This window comes from Notolepis coatsorum (genome assembly GCF_963971535.1).
Source record: "Notolepis coatsorum genome assembly, chromosome: 3".
NCBI lineage: Eukaryota > Metazoa > Chordata > Actinopteri > Aulopiformes > Paralepididae > Notolepis > Notolepis coatsorum.
The window spans coordinates 164606566-164633085 of record NC_140167.1 but is presented as its reverse complement, the minus strand read 5'-3'; the positions used below and the strand labels follow the sequence as shown (position 1 = coordinate 164633085).

The following is a 26520-nucleotide window of genomic DNA, read 5'->3' as shown; positions in this document are numbered from 1 at the left end:
CGCACGCCGGAGGCGGCAATGGAGAACCTCTGGTGAAGGGTGACGTTGCTAGTGCTACCCCCCGAAGAAAACATTATAACTTAGCCTTTTTCTACTTAAATTGTGAGAGAGAGAAAAAAACAAGATAATGTTAACGCAGCTCCAACTTTCTTCAAAACAAATCCAGCAAACTTCAAAGTGGTGTATACAGGCACTTGACGTGGTGAAAATTGAAGAAGGAGCTGATGGTATGGCCACACCCCTGCTTATGTAGGTAGCGGATGGGGGTGTGGCCAGACAGATGATGGTATGTAAAGGTACATGTGAGAATTTATTTCAGTTCAATACTGGATATGAAGAGTATTGCAATAGATGCTGAGCAGAGCTATGCGATATATAACAGTGAGTTAACTTCTTGGTATAGCGGTCTGTGCTGTTGCCCATGGTGTGGGAGACCACAGGTTCGAAACTCCCTCAGGGCATTGAAGTTTAAGGTGACGATGTCACAACCGTTACATATGTACAGATATAGATATAGTATTAATATGTACTAGGGGTGTAAAGGTACACGTATCCGTACCGAACCGTTTCAGTGTGTACCATACCGTACCGAGCGGGTGTGTACCGAACGAATACAACGGTATGTTAACCACTAACGGACACCCACCCGGGGGCTGTTTTTTTCACAATCTAATATAATTATTATAATTATATAACATAATATAAATATAATATAATTAAGTTGATTATTAATTTCAATATAGAATATTCGTTGACAGCCCTACAAGTACAATTAGTTACTGCACACTACATCACCCCTGAGTGGAAGATGGAAAGTCAAACTTTCCCCCACTGTACCGAAAACCCATACCGAACATTGACTTCAAAACCGAGGTACAGTAAGTACCGTGCTTTTTGTGTACCGTTACACCCCTAATATGTACAGTGATACATGTATAAAGACACTATGGTAGTAAGTCATACTGGCCAGCAGCGTAAATAGTAAGAGTAGGTAAGGGATATGTACATATATAGATATAGTATCTACAGATATGTAAAAAGGATTATATGCAGGTATGTACAGGCTAGATAGCTTTTAGCATTGGGACCCAGAAGCTGCCTTCAATGAATTAAATGCTGCACATGGGTAGTGGCCCTGCACTTCAATGGTGATGGTGAACTTTACAATCCAGCCTTGATTCATTCCAAATCTAGCTTTGAACACCAGTGGTATACAACTTTAAGCAATCCTCTTTAAGCAATCCTCCTTCAACTTTAAGCAATCCTCTTTAAGCAATCCTCCTTCAACTTTAAGCAATCCTCCTGCAGATGTAAACAATCCTCCTGCAACTTTAAGCAACCCTCCTTCAACTTTAAGCAATCCTCCTTCAACTTTAAGCAATCCTTCTTCAACGTTAAGCAATCCTCCTGCAATCAACAGTCATGTCTCGCCTTGGCTACTGCAATGCACTGGCCTACAGACCACCGTCACCAAGCCACTTCAACTCATACAGAACGCAGCGGCCCGCCTGATTGCCAACCTACCAAAGTCAGCACATGTTACCCCACTTCTTAGGGACCTGCACTGGCTTCCCATCGCCGCACAAATCCGCTTCAAGGTCCTCGACCTGGCATATCGCGCAGCGAAGGGAACGGCTCCTGCCTCAAAACCCCTACGCTCTGCATCTGCTGGCCGCCTCAGACCCACTCTTATCTGAGCTCCTGGGGGTCATCAAAAAGAAGCCAGCTATTCGCAGGCCTTGCTCCACAATAGTGGAAAGAACTTCCCACCACTGTCAGGACAGCTGAAACCCGGCCAATTTTGCTTAGACCTCTCTGCTACCCAGCCGCTCCACAGTCCTTAGACCTCTCTGCTACCCAGCCGCACCACAGTGCTTAGACCTCTCTGCTACCCAGCCACTCCACAGTGCTTAGACCTCTGCTACCTAGCCGCACCACAGTGCTTAGACCTCTCTGCTACCCAGCCTCTCCACAGTGCTTAGACCTCTCTGCTACCCAGCCGCGCCACAGTCCTTAGACCTCTCCTCTACCCAGACACCCTACAGTGCTTATGTAACGGGGAAGCCCATGGGTATGTCCACAGTCACGGAAACAGGTGTGTTGATGAGTGACTGTGGCAGTGCGGGCTGGTAAATTAAACTCACTTCCCCATAACAGGGTTAACAGACGCATAGGTACGGTAGTTAGGAGTGAATTCACTTCTTAGTGCAGCGGCCTGTGTCGTCGCCCGCGGACGCGGGAGCCCCCTGTTCGACTCCCCCTCGGGACATTAACATTTAACATCAACACAACGCAGACCAATATGATCCGTCAAAGTGGTGCCCAGTGACCCGGATGTCCTGAGGGGCGTGAGTTTAGGGAGGTGAGTGTAACGGGGAAGCCCGTGGGTATGTCCACAGCCACGGAAACAGGTGTGTTGACGAGTGACTGTGGCAGTGCGGGCTGGTAAATTAAACTCACTTCCCCATAACAGGGTTAACAGACGCATAGGTACGGTAGTTAGGAGTGAATTCACTTCTTAGTGAGCCCCCTGTTCGACTCCCCCTCGGGACATTAACATTTAACATCAACACAACGCAGACCAATATGATCCGTCACACTTAGACCTCTACCCAGCCACTCCCACAGTGCTTAGACCTCTCCGCTACCCAGCCGGTTGGTTTAACCTGTGAGTTGTGCACTGACCTGGTGAGGATGGGGACCTCCGCCAGGCCGCTTAGCAGGAGCGCCGGGGAGACGCGTACGAACGCCACCACTGGCTTGTGCAGGAAGTCCAACTCTCCCACCATCACGTTGCAGGCCTCCGCCCCTGCCGGGATCTTCTTCATGAAGTGCATGTCTATCTGGAAGAGTATATTTAGCGTATTGTAATTGAGTGGATTTGAACCCGGGACCATAGGATCCATAGGTGGCCGCACTAACCAGTTGAGCTAAAGGGTCAGACCCGTTAGCAGGTGCTGGTTGACTGTAGTTTACACTAACCAGCTGAGCTAAAGGGTCAGACCCGTTAGCAGGTGCTGGTTGACTGTAGTTTACACTAACCAGCTGAGCTAAAGGGTCAGACCCGTTAGCAGGTGCTGGTTGATTGTAGTTTACACTAACCAGCTGAGCTAAAGGGTCAGACCCGTTAGCAGGTGCTGGTTGACTGCGACAGACTCATCCATAGTTTACACTATCATATGTCTTCCTTCTTAGTTTACAGTACATTATTGTCTACTGTAAGCTGCTTGGGAGACTGGGAGCTAGCTAAGAGGATAACAACTAAATAACAACGTAGCTGTTGAACCAGTAAATCTGCAAAGGGACTGTCTGGGTTAGATTGCGGATTCGATTTAAGTTCAGCGCAGACTTGTGTGTCATAACACCTACTGTTTACCATAAGCAGTGTACAGATGTTGTATTATGAAATATTACAATGGATTATTATATCATCAATGTGGCTTGAATTGGATCTGTTACATAATATTTCCTTAATCTCCTGTTTAAATACCTGTTTTTCATTCTATAAAAATAGCACGGAGAGTGCATTGTGCAACGCTTCAGAGAGAAAGACGAAACAGCTTTGAGCAGTTCAGATATTGTGTATGGTGTGCCAGCTGTCGGACCAAAAGGTTGGGGAGTTCTGCACAAAAGGTTTCCGCAGGGATTTAGCCGTATCGCTACAGGGATGTCCCGGTGTTATGGTGATGGTGATGACATTAGAAAAGTGTGTGTACTTAATGGGGTTGTAATCCTAATCCACTAATAGAGGAATTTTTCATATAAAAAAGGTACAGCCAGGGTTTATTGTACGCCAGCCCAATATTATAAAAGACGCCGTTAAAAGAACATGACATTTTGAGCTGTGTTGAATATTTCAGAAACCGAATACTAAAGGGTCATTCTGATCAAAATGCACGTCAGACTCATTTTGCTCATCTGCCGTTGCCTTACAGGCACGGTTGACCAAATACAACATGCAGTACGATAGGGCTGGGCGATAAAACGATAACGATAATACATTTTTATTGTGACCTGCAACAGGGTAGTTTTAAAACCAGAGACAGTGGACAGACTTGTCTTTCTTGCCTGCAACTTAAAGTAATGGCTTTGCTTGTCCAAATGACAATACTGACCAAATTCAGATATATTTTTCTCTTGTCCATTTATTTTGTTTGCTTTCTAATAAAAAATACAGTTTGAAACCGTCTGTACACAGTAGGCTATGTGTGCTAGCAGAGCTAGTCTCCAGTCGTGAGTCACAGTGCACATGTGCGGTGGTTTGTCCACCAAAAAAGCACCAAAATATAGAAAAGAAACTAGCAGAGCCAGAAGTATTCAACTCCCCTGGAGCCACATCCAGCAGAGAAGTCTGTTTACTTTCGCTTTCAAACCAGCTGCAGCCTGAGAACTGGAGTGAGGGGCTGTAACACTAAAGATGGCGGCAACAACAAAGATTGCTGCAAAATAAACATACATCTGTTGTATACTTAAAACAATATCGACAATTATCGCTATATCGAGTGATATGATAACATTATCATATCGTTATCGTGATATCATTTTTGGCCGATATGGTATATATACTACTCCCCAGCTCCCGCCAGGACACCTGCTTCTAAGGTTGGGCAGTCTGATGTTATGTCAGGATTTACATTTGAGTTGAAGGAAAGGCGCATTCATGTCAAATTGCAATTCAATGCTGTTCTCTCAGTACCTTGTCTGCTCCTCTGTTCTCTCTGTACCTTGTCTGCTCCCCTGTTCTCTCTGTACCTTGTCTGCTCCCCTGTTCTCTCTGTTCTCTCTGTACCATGTCTGCTCCACTGTTCTCTCTGTTCTCTCTGTACCTTGTCTGCTCCTCTGTTCTCTCTGTTCTCTCTGTACCTTGTCTGTGTAACCCAGGTTTCATTTCATAACTATTTAGTTATAGGAACATAAATAGTTAATGCCATTGAATAAGAACATAAATAGTTAATGCTATTGTGTAAGAACATAAACAGTTATATTTCGTATGGCTTATCGCGTCCCGCTCAAGCCTATTGAGATACCCCTTATCTCCTTGTACCTACTGTACACCACCACGAAACAACTTATGCACCCACACCTGACCGGGTCCCGCCTCTATGGAGGCGTAGCCTATAAGACCATGGTCCTGGTCACCAAACACCCTTCCTCTATTTTCGTTCCATCATATTGGATGCTGTGCACCGTATGTAACTAGTAGTATGAAAAGATTAGAGAAGGTTCCTAATGTTGAAAGCTTACCGGAGGTTTGCTTTTCCCTGGCATCTTCGGAGCATGTTTCAGTGACACATTGGGCCTGTGCTGATGTTTCCTCGGCTGACGACGGCAGACCGAGGGGCAGCGTACAAGGTTTGACTATCAAGATGGCTTGTACAAAGGTAAGGCCTGTGTCATTAGGCATCAATGTCAGTATTGGTAATGCTGTGGAGTATGTTTCGGCGCCAGGGCCGGGGCGGCTTGGTGATCGTTCCACTGCAGTGGGCGGTTTCCTGGCAATCCTGGAGCACGCTGCTAACGTTAATGCTACTACTGCTACTTCTGCTAATGCTAACGCTGACGCTGAAATGGGTCGTTGTTCTAATAATCCCCGCCGCGGGATACCGCTTTTCCCTCCTCTTACCAGCTTCATTGATGAAGGTCAGTCGGTGGTTGATGTGGGGGGTTTCGCTGAGTCCTATTTACCTTTTTTACAGGTGAACGGGCTAACAACAGGGTGCAGGCCGGGTGTACCGTGGCTAAGCAGCCAGGTAGCTTTGTTCCTGTGCCCCGGCGGGGATGAACGATGTCCCGCCCGGCCGATGCTTGATAGCGAATCGGCTCGGAGGGTGGCAGTATGGACGGATGAGTTGTATACTGCTACAGGATGGTATTTGGCGGCGGCCAGTGTTATGGCTCAGCTGGCTAGTTTCCTATCCACATTGGCGTCGGGTAGTAGGACTTTGGGTCCAGCCGACATTGTAAACATGGTTCATGTTTGTGGTGTTATGGAGATCTTGACTCAGTCGCAAGCTATAACTGCGGGGAGGATTAGGATGCTATCAACGTTGGTTGTTAGGCATGTTTGGTTGGAGCAATCTCCTCTTGGGGAAGAGGATAGGTTTTCTCTCCTCACGACTCCTTTTTCCACAGATAGTCTTTTTGGGCATTCTGTGGAGGCGCAAGCGGTTGTTGATCTGGGTCCTACACTGCCTCACGCTGTGCAGCCAGAGGTGGGAGCACGGTCTCGTCAACGACTGTGGCGAGATCCTCGACAGGCGACCATGTTTCCCCCGCCAGTGGTGCCCTGGGTGGAGAGTCAACAGGGTACCACAAGGCCGGCAGCCTTGGCGGCCGAGGGATCGGCCATTTTGGGTGAATTCGAGTTTGGTAAAACAAGCCGTCGTCACTTTCCGACGAGCAGCCCGCTCCCCGTTCAATCCTCTCTCTGTTACCCACGGAAGCGGGGCTCTGATCGTTCTCCTTTGGCTGCGGGCCGCGAACCTTCATTGAAGCGTATGCGGCCCCATTCTTCACTTCTCATGGGGACAGGGGCTGACACCCAGTTGATGGCTGAGCCTGGGTCTGTCCGTGAGAATGTTCCGTTGCGTGGTTCCTGCACCACACGTTGTGTGTTGGATGAGCCTGGTGTTACAGCTGCCACTAGCTACAGTGGTCAGCTGGGGGACTCGAGGCCTCTTCTGTTGAATGCACAGCAGGGGTTACCCCGGCTTCGCCTTCGCCAGGCGGGGTATCGCGCTGATGCCTCCCACTCCCGTCACAGCGGCAGTGGTCTGCAAAGGAGAGGCGAGCGTGATTTGGGTGGTAGCAATATCACTGCAGGGCTTCGGCGTGTAGGAGCCCATGGGGTCCTCATGCCTTGCGTGTCTAGCTGCGGAACAACTCCTCAGCATGCGCTAGAGGGGTGTTCAGGGGGGGGGTGTTTGTCAACCAGTTTGATGACAGCTTCTCCCGTATCAAACCGGCCCTTTCTGTCGGGGTCCCCCCTTGGGTGCGTCGCACAGCGGGAGGGACCGGACCAACTATCTACTGTTCCTTGCGGCCCAGCGTCAGTTGACGGCGGGTGCGCTGTGGGATTATTTTCACATATGGCAACAGGAATGCCGTCTGGATCGGTGGATAGAGGGAACGTTGAGGGAGGGGCTTGTTTTGCAGTTCGCACAACCCCACCCTCCGTTCTCAGGTTTGGTGCCGACCCTATTGTCAGGGTCAGAAGCAGTGACAGCCCTGGCCGACGAGATCCAATCTCTGTTGGCAAAGCAGGCCGTCGTTGTGGTTCCGAGAGAGGACGCAATGTCAGGCGTCTACTCCCGTTATTTTCTGATACCCAAGAAAACAGGGGGGGTCAGACCTATACTGGATCTGTCCGCGTTCAATCGGTTGATTGTAGCGAGACCGTTCAGAATGTTGACCGTCAAACTCCTTCTGCTTGCTGTCAGGAGGGGAGACTGGTTCACCTCCATAGACCTGAAGGATGCGTATTTTCACATCCCCATTTACCCTCCTCACAGGAAATTCCTACGGTTCCTGTTTCAGGGCGTAGCGTACGAGTACCAGAGGATGCCGTTCGGTTATTCTCTGGCTCCCCGCACATTCACCTCACCAAGTGCGTGGCAACTGCACTGGAGCCCTTACGTCGTCGGGGGTTACGAGTTCTATTCAATCTCGACGACATTCTACTCCTCAGTCGTTCGGAGGAGGTTGCCAGGTCTCATACCAGGCTGGTGGTGGAATTCCTCACCAGCCTGGGTTTTGCTGTGAATTGGAAGAAGAGTACCCCTCTTCCCAGTCAACAGGTGGAGTACTTGGGCTTGACGTTGAGGTCAAGGCGCATGATTGCAACCCTCTCGGAGCAACGTCGGGTGGTTCTCCGTCACGCGCTCTGGGGTTTCCGTCTGGGAGGGACGGTCACGGCGCTGCAAGTGATGCGTCTGCTAGGCATTATGGCATCTGCTCACACGGTGATTCCTCTTGGCCTCCTCTTCATGAGGAGGATACAGAGGTGGTTTCTCTCTATGAGAATAGATCCGGTGAGGGACAAAAGGAAACGGTTGACGGTTCCTTTGTTGATATGGGGAGATCTCGCCCACTGGAGGAGGCTGGGTATCCTCACCATTGGGGTCCCCATAGGCAGCAGGAGCTCACACGTCACAGTCTTCACCGACGCCTCTCTCACGGGTTGGGGAGGGACGTGTCGGACCCACGCAGTGGGGGGCTGCTGGACGGGTCATGCTGGCCCAGCTACCCCGCATATCAATGTGTTGGAGTTGAAGGCGGTCCTCCTGGTCCTCAAACGGTTCGACCACCTGGTGGTAGGCGAACACGTTTTGGTCAGGACAGACCGTATGACGGCAGCGGCGTATATCAACAGGCAGGGTGGGACTCGTTCCATCCGCCTGCTCCGGGCGGCGGTCAAACTTTGACTATGGGCATCCCGCAGGCTGCGCAGTCTGAGGGCGCTCCACATTCCTGGTACAGAGAATATGGGGGCGGATATGATGTCTCGGGGCGGTCCTCATTACGACAAGTGGGAACTCCGCCCCGACATAGTCAGACAGATCTGGGATCGGTTCGGGGAGGCCTCGGTAGATCCGTTTGCGTGCCGACGCTCTCACAAGTGCCCCTTGTGGTTCTCGCTCAGTCGAGCAGATCATCCCCCCTTGGGGGTGGATGTCTTCTCGACCTTTCCATGGCCGCCCGGTCTTCTGTACGCCTTTCCTCCTGTACAGCTGTTGAGTCAGCTGTTGGAGCGGATACGGAGGGAGCGCAGGACGGTGATCCTGGTCGCGCCGGACCGGGGCAAGTCAGTATGGTTCCCGGTCTTGATCCAGCTTCTGGTCGCTCCTCCTTGGGTCATTCCTTGGTCGGCGACGGCCCTCTCACAGCACGACGGGTCACTGTTCCAGTTTCCGATGTTGGGCCAACGGCTGTTGGTGTGGCTGGTGGGAGGGTGAGTCTGGAGAGAATGGACCCTTCGGTGGTTGATACCATCCGGTGTGCACATGCTCCCTCCACTGTCGCGGTTTACGCGGGCAGATGGCGTGCGTTCCAAGAGTGGTGTAAGGCGGGGGGCTGGGACCCAGTCTCCTGCCCCCTGGATGCTGTCCTGAGTTATCTCGAGTATCTTCTTGGTAGACTGTCGGCTTCGACGGTGAGGGTATATGCGGCGGCTATATCCTCCTATCATGAGGGAATTGAGGGGACTGTTTTGTTCAGCCACCCTCTTGTGAAGCGTTTCCTGCTTGGCGCTCGACGTGTTAAGCCGGTGCAACGCTCCTTGGCTCCGACTTGGGATCTTCAATTGGTCCTCGGTTGGTTGTCCTTGGGCCCGTTTGAGCCGCTCGAGCAGGCGCCGTTGGAACGGCTGTCTTTCAAGACCGCGTTCATGCTGGCTGTCACTTCCGCTAAACGCGTGGGTGAGCTCTGTGCTCTCTCGGTACGTCCAGAGTGCCTGTCTTTTCGGGCCGATTGCGGTGCCACTCTGCGACCTAATCCTGCTTTCATGCCTAAGAATATCCAGAGTTCCTTCCGCTCCCGGGAGATTGTGGTTCAGGCGTTTCGTCCTCCTCCTCACACTAGTGAGTTAGATGCGGGCCTTCACCTGTCATGTCCGGTCCGCGCTTTGGGAATTTACCTCAGCCGTACTCAGGACCTCAGGGTTACCGATCAGCTTTTTGTCTGTTACGGTGGTTCTCGTGCCGGTAAGGCACTGTCGAAACAGCGCCTGTCCCATTGGTTGTGCGAGGGCATTGCCCTCTGCTACACATTGGCTGGGCAGGATCCCCCTGGGGGCATCAGGGCGCACTCCACTCATGGGGTGGCTGCCTATGCCGCTCTCCTGGGTGGGGCCTCGGTGGAGGACATCTGTGCTGCAGCTTCATGGTCCTCGCCGGGCCCCTTTGTAAGGTTTTACCTCATGGACATGACCGGGGGTTCTGTCTCCCAGGCGGTTCTGGGGTCTGTGGCCTTTCCTGCTTCCCGTCCTTTGGTAGGGTAGCAGGAGTGTGTGGGTATGGGCCACAGTGTGTTAGGTCATACGTGGTTCCGCCTGTGCTGTGTGTTCAAGGGGTTCTAGTTCCCTCTTGTTCGCACTCAGGTGGAGTTGACTGCGCCCCCCCCTTCGTTAGGAAGGATGGGGTGACAGGGCTCCCCGCACCCCTTGATGTGGGCTTACGGGTCCTCAGGGGGTACATCTGTCGGGTCTCGCGTCCGCTCTAACCCATATCTCAATAGGCTTGAGCGGGACGCGATAAGCCATACGAAATATAACGATAGGTTATGTATATAACCTAGTTATATGAGTATTGGCTGAGCGTCCCGCTCTAAGCGGCCCTGAGTTCCCTTTTGAGGGATCTTTTACTGGAACGGGATTTTGGCGAGGAAGGGTGTTTGGTGACCAGGACCATGGTCTTATAGGCTACGCCTCCATAGAGGCGGGACCCGGTCAGGTGTGGGTGCATAAGTTGTTTCGTGGTGGTGTACAGTAGGTACAAGGAGATAAAGGGTATCTCAATAGGCTTGAGCGGGACGCTCAGCCAATACTCATATAACTAGGTTATATACATAACCTATCGTTAATGTTATTGGGTTATATGTATATTCATGTAAGGTTAACAACATTTTGACCATATCCTTTGAATTGCCTCACTGCTCCTTTAAGTTACCTCAGAACGTGAGTTAGGTGAGCAGTTCGCGCCTTGCCTCACACAGATGAAGATCATAGATTGATGGAGACTGACGCAGATACTGAATACTGATAGAACCGGAATGAACTAGCACCACGAAATAGTTATCAAACAGTCATAAAAGATTCCCCCAGTTACAAAACCGAAGAGGTTGTTGCTGTTAAAGAACATACCACTTCCAGAGACGGTTTTGGTGAGTTTCATCAATATTGTGCCGTTTCATTGTTGAATGTATAAAATCGCTAGCTCAATGCTAATTGGCTAACAACGTTATCCGCACGACACGAGCTACGTCGGCGAACTGTATGGCTAGCTAATAATGTAGCTTCATCCTGAGTCATGCTCATGCTAGCGAAGCTCCAAGCTCAATTTGGTTGAATGAAAACTAGAAAGAAACCATTTCAGAAGTACTTATAATTGTATTGATATGCTGTATGATAAGAACATGGTCTATATACATTTCAGTTGCTTTTGAGAGTTTAATATGGAATGTGAGGAATGTTTCCATGTGCTAGTGCACTTTAGCCTAATTTAGCATAAGTCAAATGGATGTTCCCACGTGCTGTGATATTGTAGCCTACTTTAGCTTAGCATAGCCAAAAGTAGCCTGATTGATTATCCATTCTAAAGCAATGAAAGATGATAAATAGCTTTTATTTTCTGAATGCCTGTTATGCAGGCAAGTTTTTTCAACCCCGGGAAGAGTTCCCAGGAGTCCCGACCGACCACCACTCATCACGTGTGCCCACGCGGGACGAGGCGGTGTGCCGGACCGACACAAGATGGCGAGCCAACCCAAATAACCTCAGATCTAGATCAGGGCTATACCCAGGAGCCTGATCTGTTACCCCCTGTTTCCTCAACAATCTGGTAGGATTGTGAATTGCCTTCCTCACTCCCAGTGAGGATGTGGATCAGGAATTAACAAACTAATTGAACTTGAGTCACAAGAACTTCCAAGGGCTTTTGACCCCGTTTCACCTTTTGTATATATATATTTTTTTTATCAACTTTTTCTCCCATTTAAAAATGTTCTCCCATCCCAATTTCGTATCGTCCAATTCTACCCTCCCCTGTCTCGAACGCTGTTAGGCCATGCCTCCCACAAACCGGCTGCAATGTGGATTAAGCCTTACATCACGTGTCCCCTCCGGTACTCGAGGAAGCAGCAGTCGCATCTTTTCACCTGCACAGCGCGATCTCTCAGCGTCGGGGGTCTGCGTTTGGAGGGCACCCTGCCCCCGTCGCTTCCTGATTCTGCTGCGCAGGCGCACCAACCGACCTGTAGGAGTCTCTGTCCACAACGTCCGATCCCCACCCATCAGCTTCCCACCCCCTAATACTGCCAATTGTATTAGTATGAACAACCAGCCAAGGTGATAGCAATGCGGAGAGCTGGGCTCGAACCCAGCGTCTCCTGCATTGGTGGTGAGCGCCTTGCCCACTGCACCACCTAGCCGCCAACCTTTTGTATTTTATGATATTGTATTTTGATATTGTATTTTGTATTTGATTGATGCACATTGTATATATGGGTACTGATATTTCTCCTGTAAAGAGGGAGAGTTAAAGGGTCAATGCAACCAGTAAGATACTTGAACTACTGATATTTCTCCTGTAAAGAGAGAGAGTTAAAGGGTAAATTCACCCAATAAGATACCTGAACCAATGATGAGAGGGAGAGTTAAAGGGTCAATGCACCCAGTAAAATACTTGAATCTCATTGATAACATATTGATTATAGTTGAATTGCTGATGGTTCTCCTATAAAGAAAGAAAGATAGTTTAAAGGGTCATTTCACCTAATAAGGTACTTGCATTCCTATAACCTTGAATATTTCGATTGGTACTTTGTTGGTATTACACCTGCAAAGGAAGAGTTTAAAGGGTCATTGCATCAAATAAGGTACTTGCATTCCCTGCACATTTAAAGGTTTAAATTAATATGTACTTTAAATACTTACCTACTGAACTGAAATGATAAACTGATATAGAGTTTACTGAAATGATAAACTGATATAGAGTTTACTGAAATGATAAACTGATATAGTTTACTGATCTGCAATTGCAGAAGAAAAGATAACGAGTTACTCACGAAAAAGGGATACATCTAATGTCCAACCTTAAACCTAGCTTTTAGCTAGTGATAAGCTCAGAGACGTCTGAACCGAACCAAATATGTTGATCCAATCAACCTAGAACCTGATACCGAACTAACCTTCTTGAGAGAAGGGGTCGAACTGAACCGAATGTGTTGATCCAATCAATCTAGGACTTGATATCGAATTAACCTTCCTGAAAGAAGGAGGGGTTAATGAAAGAACCTAAAAGGGATACTTCACTTTACCTCACCTACTTGTTGTATGTTGTCGTCATTGTCTTACTAGCGCTGCTGTTTAAACTGAATAAATTACCGGTCACTGTTATAACCTTGTCCCTGGTCTACCATTCCTTTTACTGTGTATATCACTCCTCTCCTCATAGAACTGGTCCGTGGCGAACAGCTGTTACTGTTAGTGACAAAAAGTGCTACATCTGCTCCTCTGTTCTCTCTGTTCTCTCTGTACCTTGTCTGCTCCTCTGTTCTCTCTGTTCTCTCTGTACCTTGTCTGCTCCCCTGTTATCTCTGTTCTCTCTGTACCTTGTCTGCTCCTCTGTTCTCTCTGTTCTCTTTGTACCTTGTCTGCTCCCCTGTTCTCTCTGTTCTCTCTGAACCTTGTCTGCTCCTCTGTTCTCTCTGTTCTCTCTGTACCTTGTCTGCTCCCCTGTTCTCTCCGTTCTCTCTGTACCTTGTCTGGACCACTGTTGACGTCTCCTTTCCCGTCTGGCCCAGACAACTGAGGCTGGGAGGTCGCCAATGGACCTAAAACAGACAAGAGGAGAGAGCAGTACTGTAGGTCAGTTACAAGACTGGAAACATTTTTAGTCAAACGCAGTTGACTATGGGTTGATGATGGGTCGCAATTTGGTCGCACTGTAGAGCCATGTATCCATACGCCTGCAGTAGTTCTATCTATTACTCAATGTCACAATTTTCTTATAATATATTATAATATAATTATATAATTATAATTATAATATAAAAAAATTGTGACATTGAGTAATTTGGTTTCCGTGTTCGAGTTCCAATTGTGAAACAATTTGTATTTGCCTGGACCTAAATGCAAGGGTCTATCAGAGGTGTGGTCTATCAGAGGTGTGGTCTATCAGAGATCTGTGGTCTATCAGAGGTCTGGTCTATCAGAGGTGTGTGGGTCCAGTCTACCAGGGTTGCTCACCGTTCTTGTCCAGAGGAAGCTCGTTGGTCCGTCGGCCCATGTCAGCGATGGAGCGTACGATGGCCAGCTTCTTGTGCGTCTGGTGGTGGTGCCGCTGCAACAGGGTCTCACGCACCCTCAGACGGAGCTCGTCCCCCAGTGGAGCGTACAGCTCCTGGTGGTCCAACACCATGTCTGGAGCACAAACACACTGTTAAAGAGGCTCTTCATGCCTGAGCTCGTCCCCCAGCGGAGTGTACAGCTCCTGGTGGTCCAACACCATGTCTGGAGCACAAACACACTGTTAAAGTACAGCTCCTGGTGGTCCAACACCATGTCTGGAGCACAAACACACTGTTAAAGAGGCTCTTCATGCCTGATCTCGTCCCCTAGCGGAGCATACAGCTCCTGGTGGTCCAACACCATGTCTGGAGCACAAACACACTGTTAAAGAGGCTCTTCATGCCTGAGCTCGTCCCCCAGCGGAGCATACAGCTCCTGGTGGTCCAACACCATGTCTGGAGCACAAACGCACTGTTAGAGAGGCTCTTTATGGAAAAACAACTCACACATATTATCCCCAAACTCTTAAGCCGCTGTGCACACGTTAATTTATGTAGTTTTACAGTTAGTTACAGTTACAGTTACTAACGGTGGCAGAACTGGAGAACTACTACAATGTATGATGTATATATCATGTCAGTTAGGGTACCTTGTGTATACTGCACCTTGTGTGTATATTGTTTACTTTTACTCTTACTCATAGTATTCAGGTTCAAATTCTTTATTGTCTATATTTATTGTAGCATTAAGCATTACATCACGCACAGGAGAGTGTTATAGGAATTAGATCATGCCTATGGGTGGTTGTTAGGCCCGATGCGCAGCGGAGGGTCGTTAGACCCCCCTAGACATGATCTAATTCCTATAACACACGACTACAAGTGGTGTAATGTCTTTTATACAATGGCCGAATTCACCCAACCTTATTGCTATAGAATAAACACACAGTAATTGAAGCATAATGGAGATTTATTCACAAAACCATCCACAGAGAAAGTAGATCCAATAGTAGATCCACGAGTAGAGGGAGAGGGAGCTCCACAAACCATGTTAAAGCCAGATAGACAGTACTTTTACATCTATACATTTATGACATACCAGATTTACAAATACAGTACTGTTTTTGTAGGGTGATTATGGTTTATTTACATTGAGGTTATGGGGTCACGTGGAGTGTGTTAAACGAACCCCCCCCCCCCTCCACCCCAGCTACCAATCTCCTACCTACCAACCTCCTCCAATGTACAGTTTCTTCGTCAAATGTATATACTCTCTTTTTTAGACTCTTCTTGTATCACAAACAGTACTGTATTTGTAAATCTGGTATGTCATAAATGTATAGATGTAGCAGTACTGGCTATCTGTATGTCACTCCATTCTGATTGACAAGCTAAAAGCAATTGGTTTTGATAGTTTATCAGTGAGCTGGATGCAATCCTACCTTGAGGGGAGAGAACAGATGGTGGAGGTAAACGGTACTCTATCCCCCCCCCCCCCCCCCCTCACAGTGAGCTGTGGTGTTCCACAAGGAAGCATACTAGGACTGCTACTGTTCCTAATTTATGCAAATTACATGTCGTCAGCTTGTGACTGCAACTTGTTCTTGTTCGCGGATGACTCAGCCCTGCTGGTCTCTGACAAGAACAAGTTACAGGTTGAAAAAACCCTGAGCTCAGAACTAGGCAGAATCTGCACCTGGCTCGCTGATAACAAACTATCATTACACCTGGGTAAAACAGAGTCCATTCTCTTCGGATCAAATAACAAACTCAGCAAGACCGATGGCTTCTCAGTTACAGTGGGTGACAATATTGTCACAAGGAAAGATGAAATTACATACCTATGTTCCATCCTAGAGGCAAATATTTCCTGTGACAAAATGGCATCCAATGTAATAAAAAAAGTCAACCAACAAACGAGATTCTTGTACCGGATCTCCTCTCTGGTAAACAAGAATACCCTGAAGACTCTGGCAGGAGCACTCATTCAAGGGTACTACGACTATGCTTGCACCTCATGGTACCAAAGCACCTCAAAGGCGCTAAAAACAAGATTACAAACATCACAAAACAAACTGGTCAGACTACTAATTGACCTTACTCCTAGAACCCACCTCACCCCTGCCCACTTTGACTACCTAGGATGGCTTAGAGTAGACGACAGAGTACAGCAACTTGCAATGGGCCTGGTCTACAAGATACACTATACGACTAAGGTACCCTGGCCATGTACATGTCAAAATACGTCCCAAGGGACTAAACACGTTTCGCAATTATGCCACATGGGAGGTACCCAGGTGGGGTATCTCCCAGGCCTTTCTGTGTGGAGTTTGCATGTTCTCCCTGTGCTCGCAAGGGTTTCCCCCCCGATAATATAAACCCAATGGAAAAACATGCACAACAACAGATCGCTTGACGAAGATGGACAGGAGCACTTGGATTGGTCCCCGGGGCGCGGATCACGTTGGCGCCCTATCTGCTCCCGGCTGCCCATGGGGGGAAGCGACGGTAGGCAATTAAGTTTGGCCGAGGGCCACATTTTTTCCATGCCATTGTATGGGGGGCCGTAAACAAAAACAATGGCTAATTTAATATATTGATAGTGAAAACATTTTAACTCTGTGACAGACCACCTTATAACTAAGACATACATTTGTGGCAGAGGCAGAGGCCTAATAAACTGTAAACGACATACACATTTGCACTGAACATTATACCTTTGTCTGTTTGCCATTTTATTATAAAACCAGAGACAAGCACCTCTCTCTTATCGGCCTATCTTACATTACGCGCAACCAATGTGTCTATCTGACGGCCCTTTCTGTGGAGCGCACTGGACTATTGAGAAACAATAGGAATTTTCCATTGGTTCTCCCAGTCCATGTGACCATTTCTAGCATTTCCATTGGCTATAGTGACAGACATAGATATATGATAAATGGATAGATACAGCGGATTAGATGCAGTCCAGAGAAAACAACCAATCTAGATATTTCAAGATTCTATGCTTTACATCCGTGCATTCTCTGAGAGATGCACAACATTTTGAGATGACAATCGATTCCGATACAATAAAGCAAGTCTTTATCACAAACAAATCCAAAGATATTTAATGTTTTACAAAACATGTCTACTGTTGCGCCCGGCTTTAGAGGGTTAAATAATTTTTTATTTAGTGAATAAATGTCTCATTGTAATTCCTTATATACCTAATGTAGCGCATCTTCTTGAAGCAGATTCAGCTTTTTTTGCTCTTCAGTTTAATTGCATTGTTACTGTTCACATGTGTGGTGCCGTCACAGTCACATATAAGTAAAGATAAAGTTTGAATGACTTACTGAACTGATGTTTTAATTTCACACCACACATGTGGTGTGGCTTGTTTGTTATTTCAGCACCAGGCGCTGTCCACCGACTTTTTTCATGTTGAGCAAGCACTACATTGCACCTCGCTGCCTACCTGTTATTCACTCTCAACATGGATAAAACAACGTATAATACCGTAATTCCTCTAATAGTAACCCCGGCTTGTATTTGTTTCAACTGTAGCGGGTACCAGGCTTGTATTAGGAGGAGGCCTGAATAAGAGGGAGGCCTATATTTCAAATTTTCAAACGGATCATAATGAATAAATCAACATTTTGTGTCAGTTTGAACCCAGTCAAATGTACTGGGTCCATTTATTGAAACCAAGTACTGTATGAAATAGTAAACAGTGCAATTACAGGTGGTCACTGGTCATTTCAACGTTTTCAAAGAGAAATCAAGTAACTAGCTCAGTATGCAGCTCAGTATATTAGTAACCCGGCTTGTATTAGGAGGCCGGCTTATAATTGCTTAGCTCAAGAGCGCACCCGGCCATTAATAGAGACCCGGCTTGTATTTGAGACCCGGTTACTATTAGAGGAATTACGGTAAGCATTCTTTAGGTGGTGGTAGTTTCTCTATTTGGAAATTATAGCTAACATATAGCCTAGCCTAGTTGGTCTGATATATATTTTATATATATATATATATATATATATATATATATATAATTATAATTATAATTGTAATAATAATAAAAAATTAAAAATAAATTTAATTTTTTTTATTCTGAAGGGCCAGATATTATTGCTGGCGGCCCAATTTCGGCCCGCGGGCCGCCTATTGCCAACCTGTGGGTTAGGCGCAGAGACTCTATCGCATCGGCGACTGAGGAAAGACAATGCATGTGTGTGTGTGTGTGTGCCGCTCCAATTGCATGTCCAGTTCGTTGCATGCCGATTAAAGACCCCCTAAAGAGGTCCTGCATTATTATATTATTATTATGATGCATTTAAAATGGGGGACCCTGATGTAAACAAGATGAAAGTCTTTCTCTGGTCTGCATCCCCTTAACAATTGTGTGTATTGAGCTGTACTGTATTGTACCCATTCTGCAATCTGTTAATAAAATGTTCAATCAATCAATCAATCAAATAACAACCGGTAACTTCACTGTGCTTCTTAAACAAGATGTAGCAGTACTGTCTATCTGTATGTTGTGGAATATATTGATGTATGAACTACGCCCCCTTCCTCCCCTCCCCTTCCCCCACCCCCCCCATTGTTCACCTGGTACTTAACTGCTCCCCCGACTGGGGAGCAGGATCTTTTTACCTGAATGACGGAGCTGGTCTGTTTAGGTAAGATCTCCAGCCATATTCTCTATTGTTGTAATGATTTGATTTGATCTGGGTAATAAACCTTATTATCTGGACCCTCTGAGTGAGCAAGTCATTTGACTCTATTCCTATTTGAATACTATTATTATCCTACAATTTGGCGTCGCGAACTTCGAGTTTTGTGCAGACTGATCTGTTCTCAGGTGTAGAGAGAAAAGGATTAGTTTAGGCCGGCCGGTATCTGGAACACATTGGTGTGATCCCCACTTCTCTCTACACAAGGTGAGCATTTACAGTGTGTTTTAATATTCAAGACTATGGCTGGACAATAGAATAACGTGTATTGAATATCTGGGCTGTATTGGGATTCGTTACGGGGGAAACGCGTGTACTCCGGTCCTATATCAGGAGGTTCTGATAGGATTTGCTATAGGTTGAAGTGCTATTCCTGGTCGAGTCGGAGCCGACCAAAAGCTAAGGCACACAGTAAGGTTGTCGGATTGCTAACCCAAGTCTAATTCAGGCTGAAATATAGGCAACAAAAGGAGATACGTGAGCTTATTAGAGTGATATCATTGGAAAACGCTACTCTCTTAGAAACTATTCTATGATTCTTTTGGCAAAGAGGCGGGAAGTTAGGACCGAGAAGCTGTTATAATCTAATTAGATTTAACAGAGTAACGATATATATTCATAGATGCAACCTTAAACTAAGCTCACAACCTCTTCCATTCCTGAAAACGATATATTTGGATTGAATTAATCAATTAATCATACAGAGAGCGGGAAGGAGACCGGCGATGCCTCGGCAGTACGTGAATGTACATTTAACGGGACATTAATCGCGGGTTGAAGGGACCGAGACTATGATTAAAAGGTATATATAATCTAATATATCGCTATTAAATTTCGAAGTTCAGGATTCGGTCGTTATGTTTTAAAAGACGATGTATAGATAGATCAAGGGTATAAATGCCTTGTCGCAGCAGAGTGCTGGCCGACTAAACGAACAAGCGATCCAATACAGACCAGGTATATACACACGTTAACTTTTATGTATTTTCGTTTGTTTGTCTGTTTGAGTCTTGTTTGTATGTGCACAGTATTATAACCCGCCGAGGTGTTTTATTGAGTTAAGAACGAACCGGCTGATATCGCAAAGCATTGAGAGACGAGTTAACGTTATACAAGGAAGCCAGGAAAGTGATTTCCGGTAGTGATTTCCGGTTGGGAATTGTAGTTTTGGTTCCACTTCCGGTTTCACGATAGGTAATGATAACGGCACTATAAATTACATAGTGATAACGATACATAAAGTAATTGGAATAATATGTATAATGATTCAACATCTAAATTAGGTATAGCAGTATACAACTGAAATACATATATCTTAGAATCAGCCCTGACAAATTAACTTTGACTTGAATGAATACCCAAATTGGTTCTCTAGAACAATATAGATTGCTACAGTTAATAAGTTATAATTAAGATACCAAGTATACAAAATAAGTTATAATTAAGATACCAAATATATAAGATTGAGTGTCTGGTCTCCACCTTATATACAGTTATTTAGTTATAACTAAAAACAGGGCATTTGTTCTAGTTATTTGTCTGTCTATCTCTCTCTCTCTCTCCTCCTCACTGTTTACCAGTCATACCGGTTTGACAACACGGGTGATCATATCAGGGACGTTACATCGAGGGCAACGCGGAGCATATAGCTGGTATCATGGGGCGTTCACTAAGCAAAAATGACGTTACCAGCAACTCTCCGTGCGACTTCATGCTAACAAAATATGGACCTATAGCTGTAAAATATTTGGGATTGTGGTCAAAATGGACAAAAAACAACTGGCCAGTCCTAGGGTGTTTTCATAACGGGAAACTTAGAGGCGTACGCGAAAGTTTCCGTGAACGTGCCAGATCGTTTACCGTGAGAAAACAAAGTCGTATCGAACATGCATTGGTTTTGTGGCAATGTGAAATTGATTTGAGAAATATGACACGTTTAAAAGAAGAGGCGGAAAAAAGTATTATAACGCAGTCTCAAACTAAAACGCTTGACAACGGAAAAGACAGAGAAAGTAACACAAGGCCCAATATCAAAAATGTTAAAGGCCTATATCCAAGCCTGACCGCAAGCGTGGTAGAAGACGATTCAGACGATGACATATCCACAAGAGTGACGTTTAACAGAGACGCACATGTGGTTTTAGATAGGAACCCAGACGAAAGAGAAAATGTAGAAGCAGGACCATCAAGGAACAATAGACCTGCTAGAACACAGGACAGTTCACCAACAGTGCAACCGCCGTCACCACCAGCGAATAAAATAGAAAAAGTTAAAACGCCTCCGGAACCATCACAAATGGTCACTAGATCCGAGAAACCGACCAGCACATATCCTATGAGGATTGTCCCACTAGGCGAAAATGTAAACGCTACAGTTTACCGACCATGGTCACCGACAGAATTAAAAGGACTTGTTGAACAATTTCCCAAACCCGACAGAGACCAATGGGTTTTATCGAACAATTGGATTTAATATGCCATTGCTATAGCCCGACCCCTAGAGACATGAAACAGCTAATGTTGGGATGTCTAGGAAATAAATATCACAGCGTCTCAACGCAAATGGCTATTCCAAGCAGTGATGCCTGGAGTGAAAACAACACTAGAGAACAGTGTATTACTGCGATAACAGCCGCGGTAGGTTTGGCAAGGCAAGGCGAAATGCATGCATGTCAAATATCACAGCTTGCGTTCAAAACGAGTCTGAAACAGTCGATGCGTTTTACAGTAAATTCAAAGCGGCTTGGGCCGCGAACAGCGGATTAACGGCAGACGAGGGACTCGCAATCCAGGTATCCTATTTCGTTAACGGCCTCCTACCACACGTTGGAAAACATTTGAAAGCCGTCCAGTTAGATTGGGAGAGCTCTCCTATTACAAACGTTAAGAACGCAGCCATCAATATAGAACGACAGCATCACGACAAGAAACGTGTCATCAAAGACATCGGAGTCTTTGTATCTCGACCAGAGGTGGTAGAAGAGGAAGCAATACACTGCTATCCAGCTAGAAATTATTACCCCCAGGGAAACAACCAAAGGGGTGGGGGTGGGAACACGCGAAACGGGCCTCCACAGAGGAACGGGGTACAAACATGTTACCACTGCAATCAACCAGGACACCGAATACAGGAGTGTCCCCATGTAACATGTCATATTTGCCAACAAAAGGGCCATGTGGCGTTCTATTGTCCAAAGGAGAATAGAAACAATGGTAACAAAGGGGAATATATGCAAAGAGACTCACGCAGGCCCCACAAACCCCATCCTAGCGCCCCACCATATGCAGATTACACTATGGTGGATCCGTTCAAAGGAGACGAGGCGACGAATGTCGCATAGAGGTGCCAACAGGAAAAAAAGATCTGTCTGGAGAATGTTATGCAAATATTAACAGCAAATCCCGAAGAGGAACCCAAAATTAACTTAATGATAAATAACAAAGAAGTTACTTTCATGATAGACACCGGAGCCACACAATCATCAATCGATGAGAGTACAATGTCATTACCATTGTCTGGACAGTCTGTATTAACAGTCGGGATAAGCGGCATCCCACAGACAATCCCTTTGTCTATACCAGTTAAAATAGAATCAACTAGCGATTCTTTTTCAACTGAACACTCTTTGTTATTAACATCTAAAGCAGTAGTTAACCTTTGTGGACGAGATTTGCTTTGTAAAATGAACGCTAACATTTACTGCTCACAAGATGGAGTCTTTTTACAGCTACCAGAGAAGGGAGAAAGAATTGAAATGCAACAGATGATGTCACAACGAGTGGGAAATGTGATAGAATACAGATGGAAATTAAATAATGATCCTATCAATGAGTTTGTTTCCACAGCATTGAAAGAAATAACAGAAGCCGACACAGGAGTGAACACGAGGTGTTTACAGATGAAGTTCCTGGCCGAACACCACGTAACAGCGTCCAAATGGGATACAGACGTACCAAAAGTATATATAGAAAAGGTAAAATCATCCATTGGTAAGACCACACTGTTTCCAGCATTCTCAGAAATATACATCTCCCATGAAGGCATTGCAGCCACAGTAATCTTATCAGAAGTTCAAAGAGTGGCAATTCATGACTCTGATTATACCCCACACATATCAATCGCATTCGACACGGCGGAAGGAGAACAGGACTTGTCCCCCATGATGATAAGACTACAGACAGACAAAAGAACGGCTACCTCCCACACTGTTAAGATGAAAAATGGGTGGAATTTAACTAGATTGAAAGATGGATACATAATAGCCATACCCCCATTCATGATTGAAGGGCCATTGATATGCATACCAGAGCCCCCACACGCTGTTTTCCTTCCTGAAACTTCATTGTCTAAGGTACCTCATAAACTGTGGGCGTCGCACTCCACTGAGGTCGGGCTAATGACATCTGCAGTCCCCCACAGAGTCATACTGAAACCAGATTGTACCCCTCCCAAACTAAAGCAGTATCCGCTGAAACAGGAAGCCATCGATGGAATAACACCAGTAATAGAATCACTGCTATCACAAGGCATTTTAAAACACTGCGAAAGTCCTTGCAACACACCAATTTGTCCCATTATAAAGGCTAACAAACGTGATTGGCGATTTATACAAGACTTGAGAGCCATAAATCAATGTGTGATCCCCATCACCCCATTAGTTTCTGATTCATCTACAGTAATGGCATTAATTCCCGCAACAACAACACATTACACAGTCGTGGATTTATCCAGTGCATATTTTAGTTTCCCAATCCATGCCGACTCACAATATCTTTTCGCTTTCGAATTTAATGGTAAACAAATGACGTGGACAAGAGCACCACAAGGATACACAGAATCAGGAACATTGTATAGTCAAGCTTTGCACCACAACCTAAAAGATATACAGTTCCCCGGCGGAAGTACACTGTTAATGTTCATAGATGACCTATTGTTGTCATCCCCAAGTGAAGCAGCATGCCACACAGACTCTGTCATACTATTGACTGCCCTTGCAAACAAAGGACACAAAGCGTCATTGCCAAAACTACAGTTTTGCAAAACCAGAGTAAAATACCTGGGACACACACTCGACGGTTCGAAACGGGTAATATCCCACACCCGAATACAAGCTCTGCAAAACTGCCCCAATCCAAAATCAAAGACAGAAATGCTATCATTTTTGGGAGCAGCTAATTTTTGTCGCCAACACGTGTTCAACTACGCCGCGCTAGACCAGCCTCTTCGTGCACTAACGTTATCTGACCAACCCAAACAGATCGCATGGACTCCGACACTACAACTTGCGTTCCAAGCAATGAAAGAAGCTTTAACCACAGCGCCCGGCCTTGGCATGCCAGACTACAGTATGGAATTCTCACTTTTTGCCGCAGAAAGAGAAGGCTATGCGACAGGGATCCTAGCCCAGAGACATTGCGACAAGATGAGACCAATAGCCTACTATTCACAAAGACTTGATAGTGTAGCCTTGGGGTATGCTCCGTGTCTACGGTCAGTTGCTGCAGCCGCGTTCTGCGTATCGAGAAGCACCAACATTACTCTAGAACATCCAGTAACAGTCTACGTCCCACATTCTGTGTGTATTATTTTACAAAACAACTACCTAATAATTGTTCAGCACAGGCAGCGGAGATCTTCGCTTTGACGAGAGCGTGCGTGTTGGCCAGGGGTAAGTCTGCTACAATTTTCACCGACTCAAGTTATGCGTTCAATGTAGTGCACAATGTGGGATTAATATGGAAACACAGAGGGTTCATTAAGACATCAGGCATTCCCATCAAACATGCTGTATTAGTCACTAACCTACTAGAGGCGTGTTTACTTCCTAAGCTATTGGCTGTTGTAAAATGTGTTGCACATTCTTCTTCTCCTTCTCTGGTTGCAAAGGGAAACGCCAGAGCGGATCACTGTGCCAAAAGGGCAGCGACCGTCCCTTCCCTGTTGGTAAAACAAATGGCTATCACAATCGCCAATGATAATACTCCCACTTTTGATAATGTCGTTTCATTACAGGCAGAGGCGACATCTGAGTGGCCAGTATGGACGTCAGCAGGTTGTTCCAAAATGCCAGACGGCATGTGGAAACATGCTGACGGTAGAGTTGTAGCTCCAAAACAACTCCTTCCCCTGTTAGTAAGATTAGCACATGGACTTAGCCACGTGTCAAAATTCGCAATGGTGGGCAGTATCACTTCACAGTGGCACGCGCCAGGCATCACCAGTTTAGCTCACCAATACTGCTCAAGATGTGTTGTATGCAATCAACACAATATAGGTAAAGCTATAAAGACTAGACGTGGCGCCCACCCACCACCTTGGGGACCATTTGTTAACATCCAAATGGATTTCATCCAATTAGAAAAAAGCATGGGATACCAGTACGCGCTAGTCTTAGTAGATATGTTCTCTAAATGGGTCGAAGTCTTCCCATGCAGACGCAACAACGCTCAAGCAGTAGCTAAGGTATTAGTCAGAGAAATAATTCCAAGATTCGGGTGTCCACACTCCATAAATTCAGACAGAGGTACGCACTTTACGGCACAACTGATAAACAACTTATCTACCGCATTAGGCATGAAAATACACCTGCACACACCCTACCACCCTGAAAGTGCAGGTGCGGTAGAAAGACAAAACTCAACCATCAAGAACCGTCTAGCTAAGACATGTACAGAGACAGGCCTTAAATGGCCCGACGCCCTCCCCTTAGTATTAATGCAAATGAGATCAATGCCAAACAGAGGAACAGGATTGTCACCTCACGAGATATTATTTGGACGTCCAATGTCGACACCAACCACAATGCTTCCCCCGTTATCACAAGTCCAGTTATTGCTAGCAGACGAAATTGCTATTAACTATTACAAAGCTTTGTGTGCCCAGATGAAGAGACTCCACCCCTTAGTGAGGCAGGCACAACCACAACCACCAACAACACCATGTCATGGATTGAACCCAGGTGACTATGTATATATAATGGTGTTCAAAAGAAAAAGTAAACTAAACCCCAGATGGTCTGGTCCATTTCAGGTGCTGCTAGTAACGGACACGGCAGTAAAGTGCGACGGAAAAGCATCCTGGATCCACGCATCCCACTGCAAAAGGGCGAATCTACCATGAGACCAATAACAATAGGAAAAATTACCACCAACTGGAACTGCTTAATCATCGCATGTGGCATAGCGGGATGCATTGTGTGGGCGACACTGGACGAACCTCAATCATGGACCAATGGGTTTAAGGGCGGTAAGGGGAAAGCAGTTGAACGCACCAAAAGATATGTTAACAGTCACCGCAACAACCTATATTTAAAGCTAAGCCAAGCAGTCGCACATTTTGCTAACCAATCAAATTGCTATGTATGCGGCTTAATACCCCATTCTACCGAAGATGGTTTTCCGTTAATGGGCCTCCCACTAACAGAATGCCACAAAGCCTCTCTAAACAAGTCCACAGAGACAGCTGAAAGCTGCACAAAATCAAACATGAAGATTCGACAAAGTCATGATACAAATGGAATACCAGTTTCTATTACCCCAGTGAAGTTTACAGAATGTGTATCTCAAAAGGGTTGGGGAAAGAATGTCGGGGTGTTGGAACATTGTGAAGTGCCCCAGGCGACCCGCAAACGAAGAACGATATCCCCCCGGACCAGAGACAATATCTACCCCATCCGCCAACAAAGATTAACACCACCCTGGGACAACATCTACCCTGTAAAGACACCACTGAAACCCACAACCAAAGAACCCCCCACCACCCAACGAACGACAACACCAGCACCGCCTGGGACCT

At 46.2% G+C, this 26520-nt stretch overlaps 1 protein-coding gene across 1 annotated transcript in view; it reads right to left on the bottom strand.

The window, feature by feature from the left end:
- The window catches only part of slc4a10b (solute carrier family 4 member 10b), a gene marked incomplete at both ends in the record, with an annotated part of 308140 nt that overhangs the window by 151607 nt on the left and 130013 nt on the right, over window positions 1-26520 (bottom strand). Inside the window, 3 exons of the mRNA XM_084311423.1 lie at window positions 2686-2843; window positions 13475-13548; window positions 13964-14137. Coding sequence (XP_084167549.1) covers window positions 2686-2843; window positions 13475-13548; window positions 13964-14137 — 406 coding nt within the window. The remainder of the gene's footprint in view (window positions 1-2685; window positions 2844-13474; window positions 13549-13963; window positions 14138-26520) is intronic.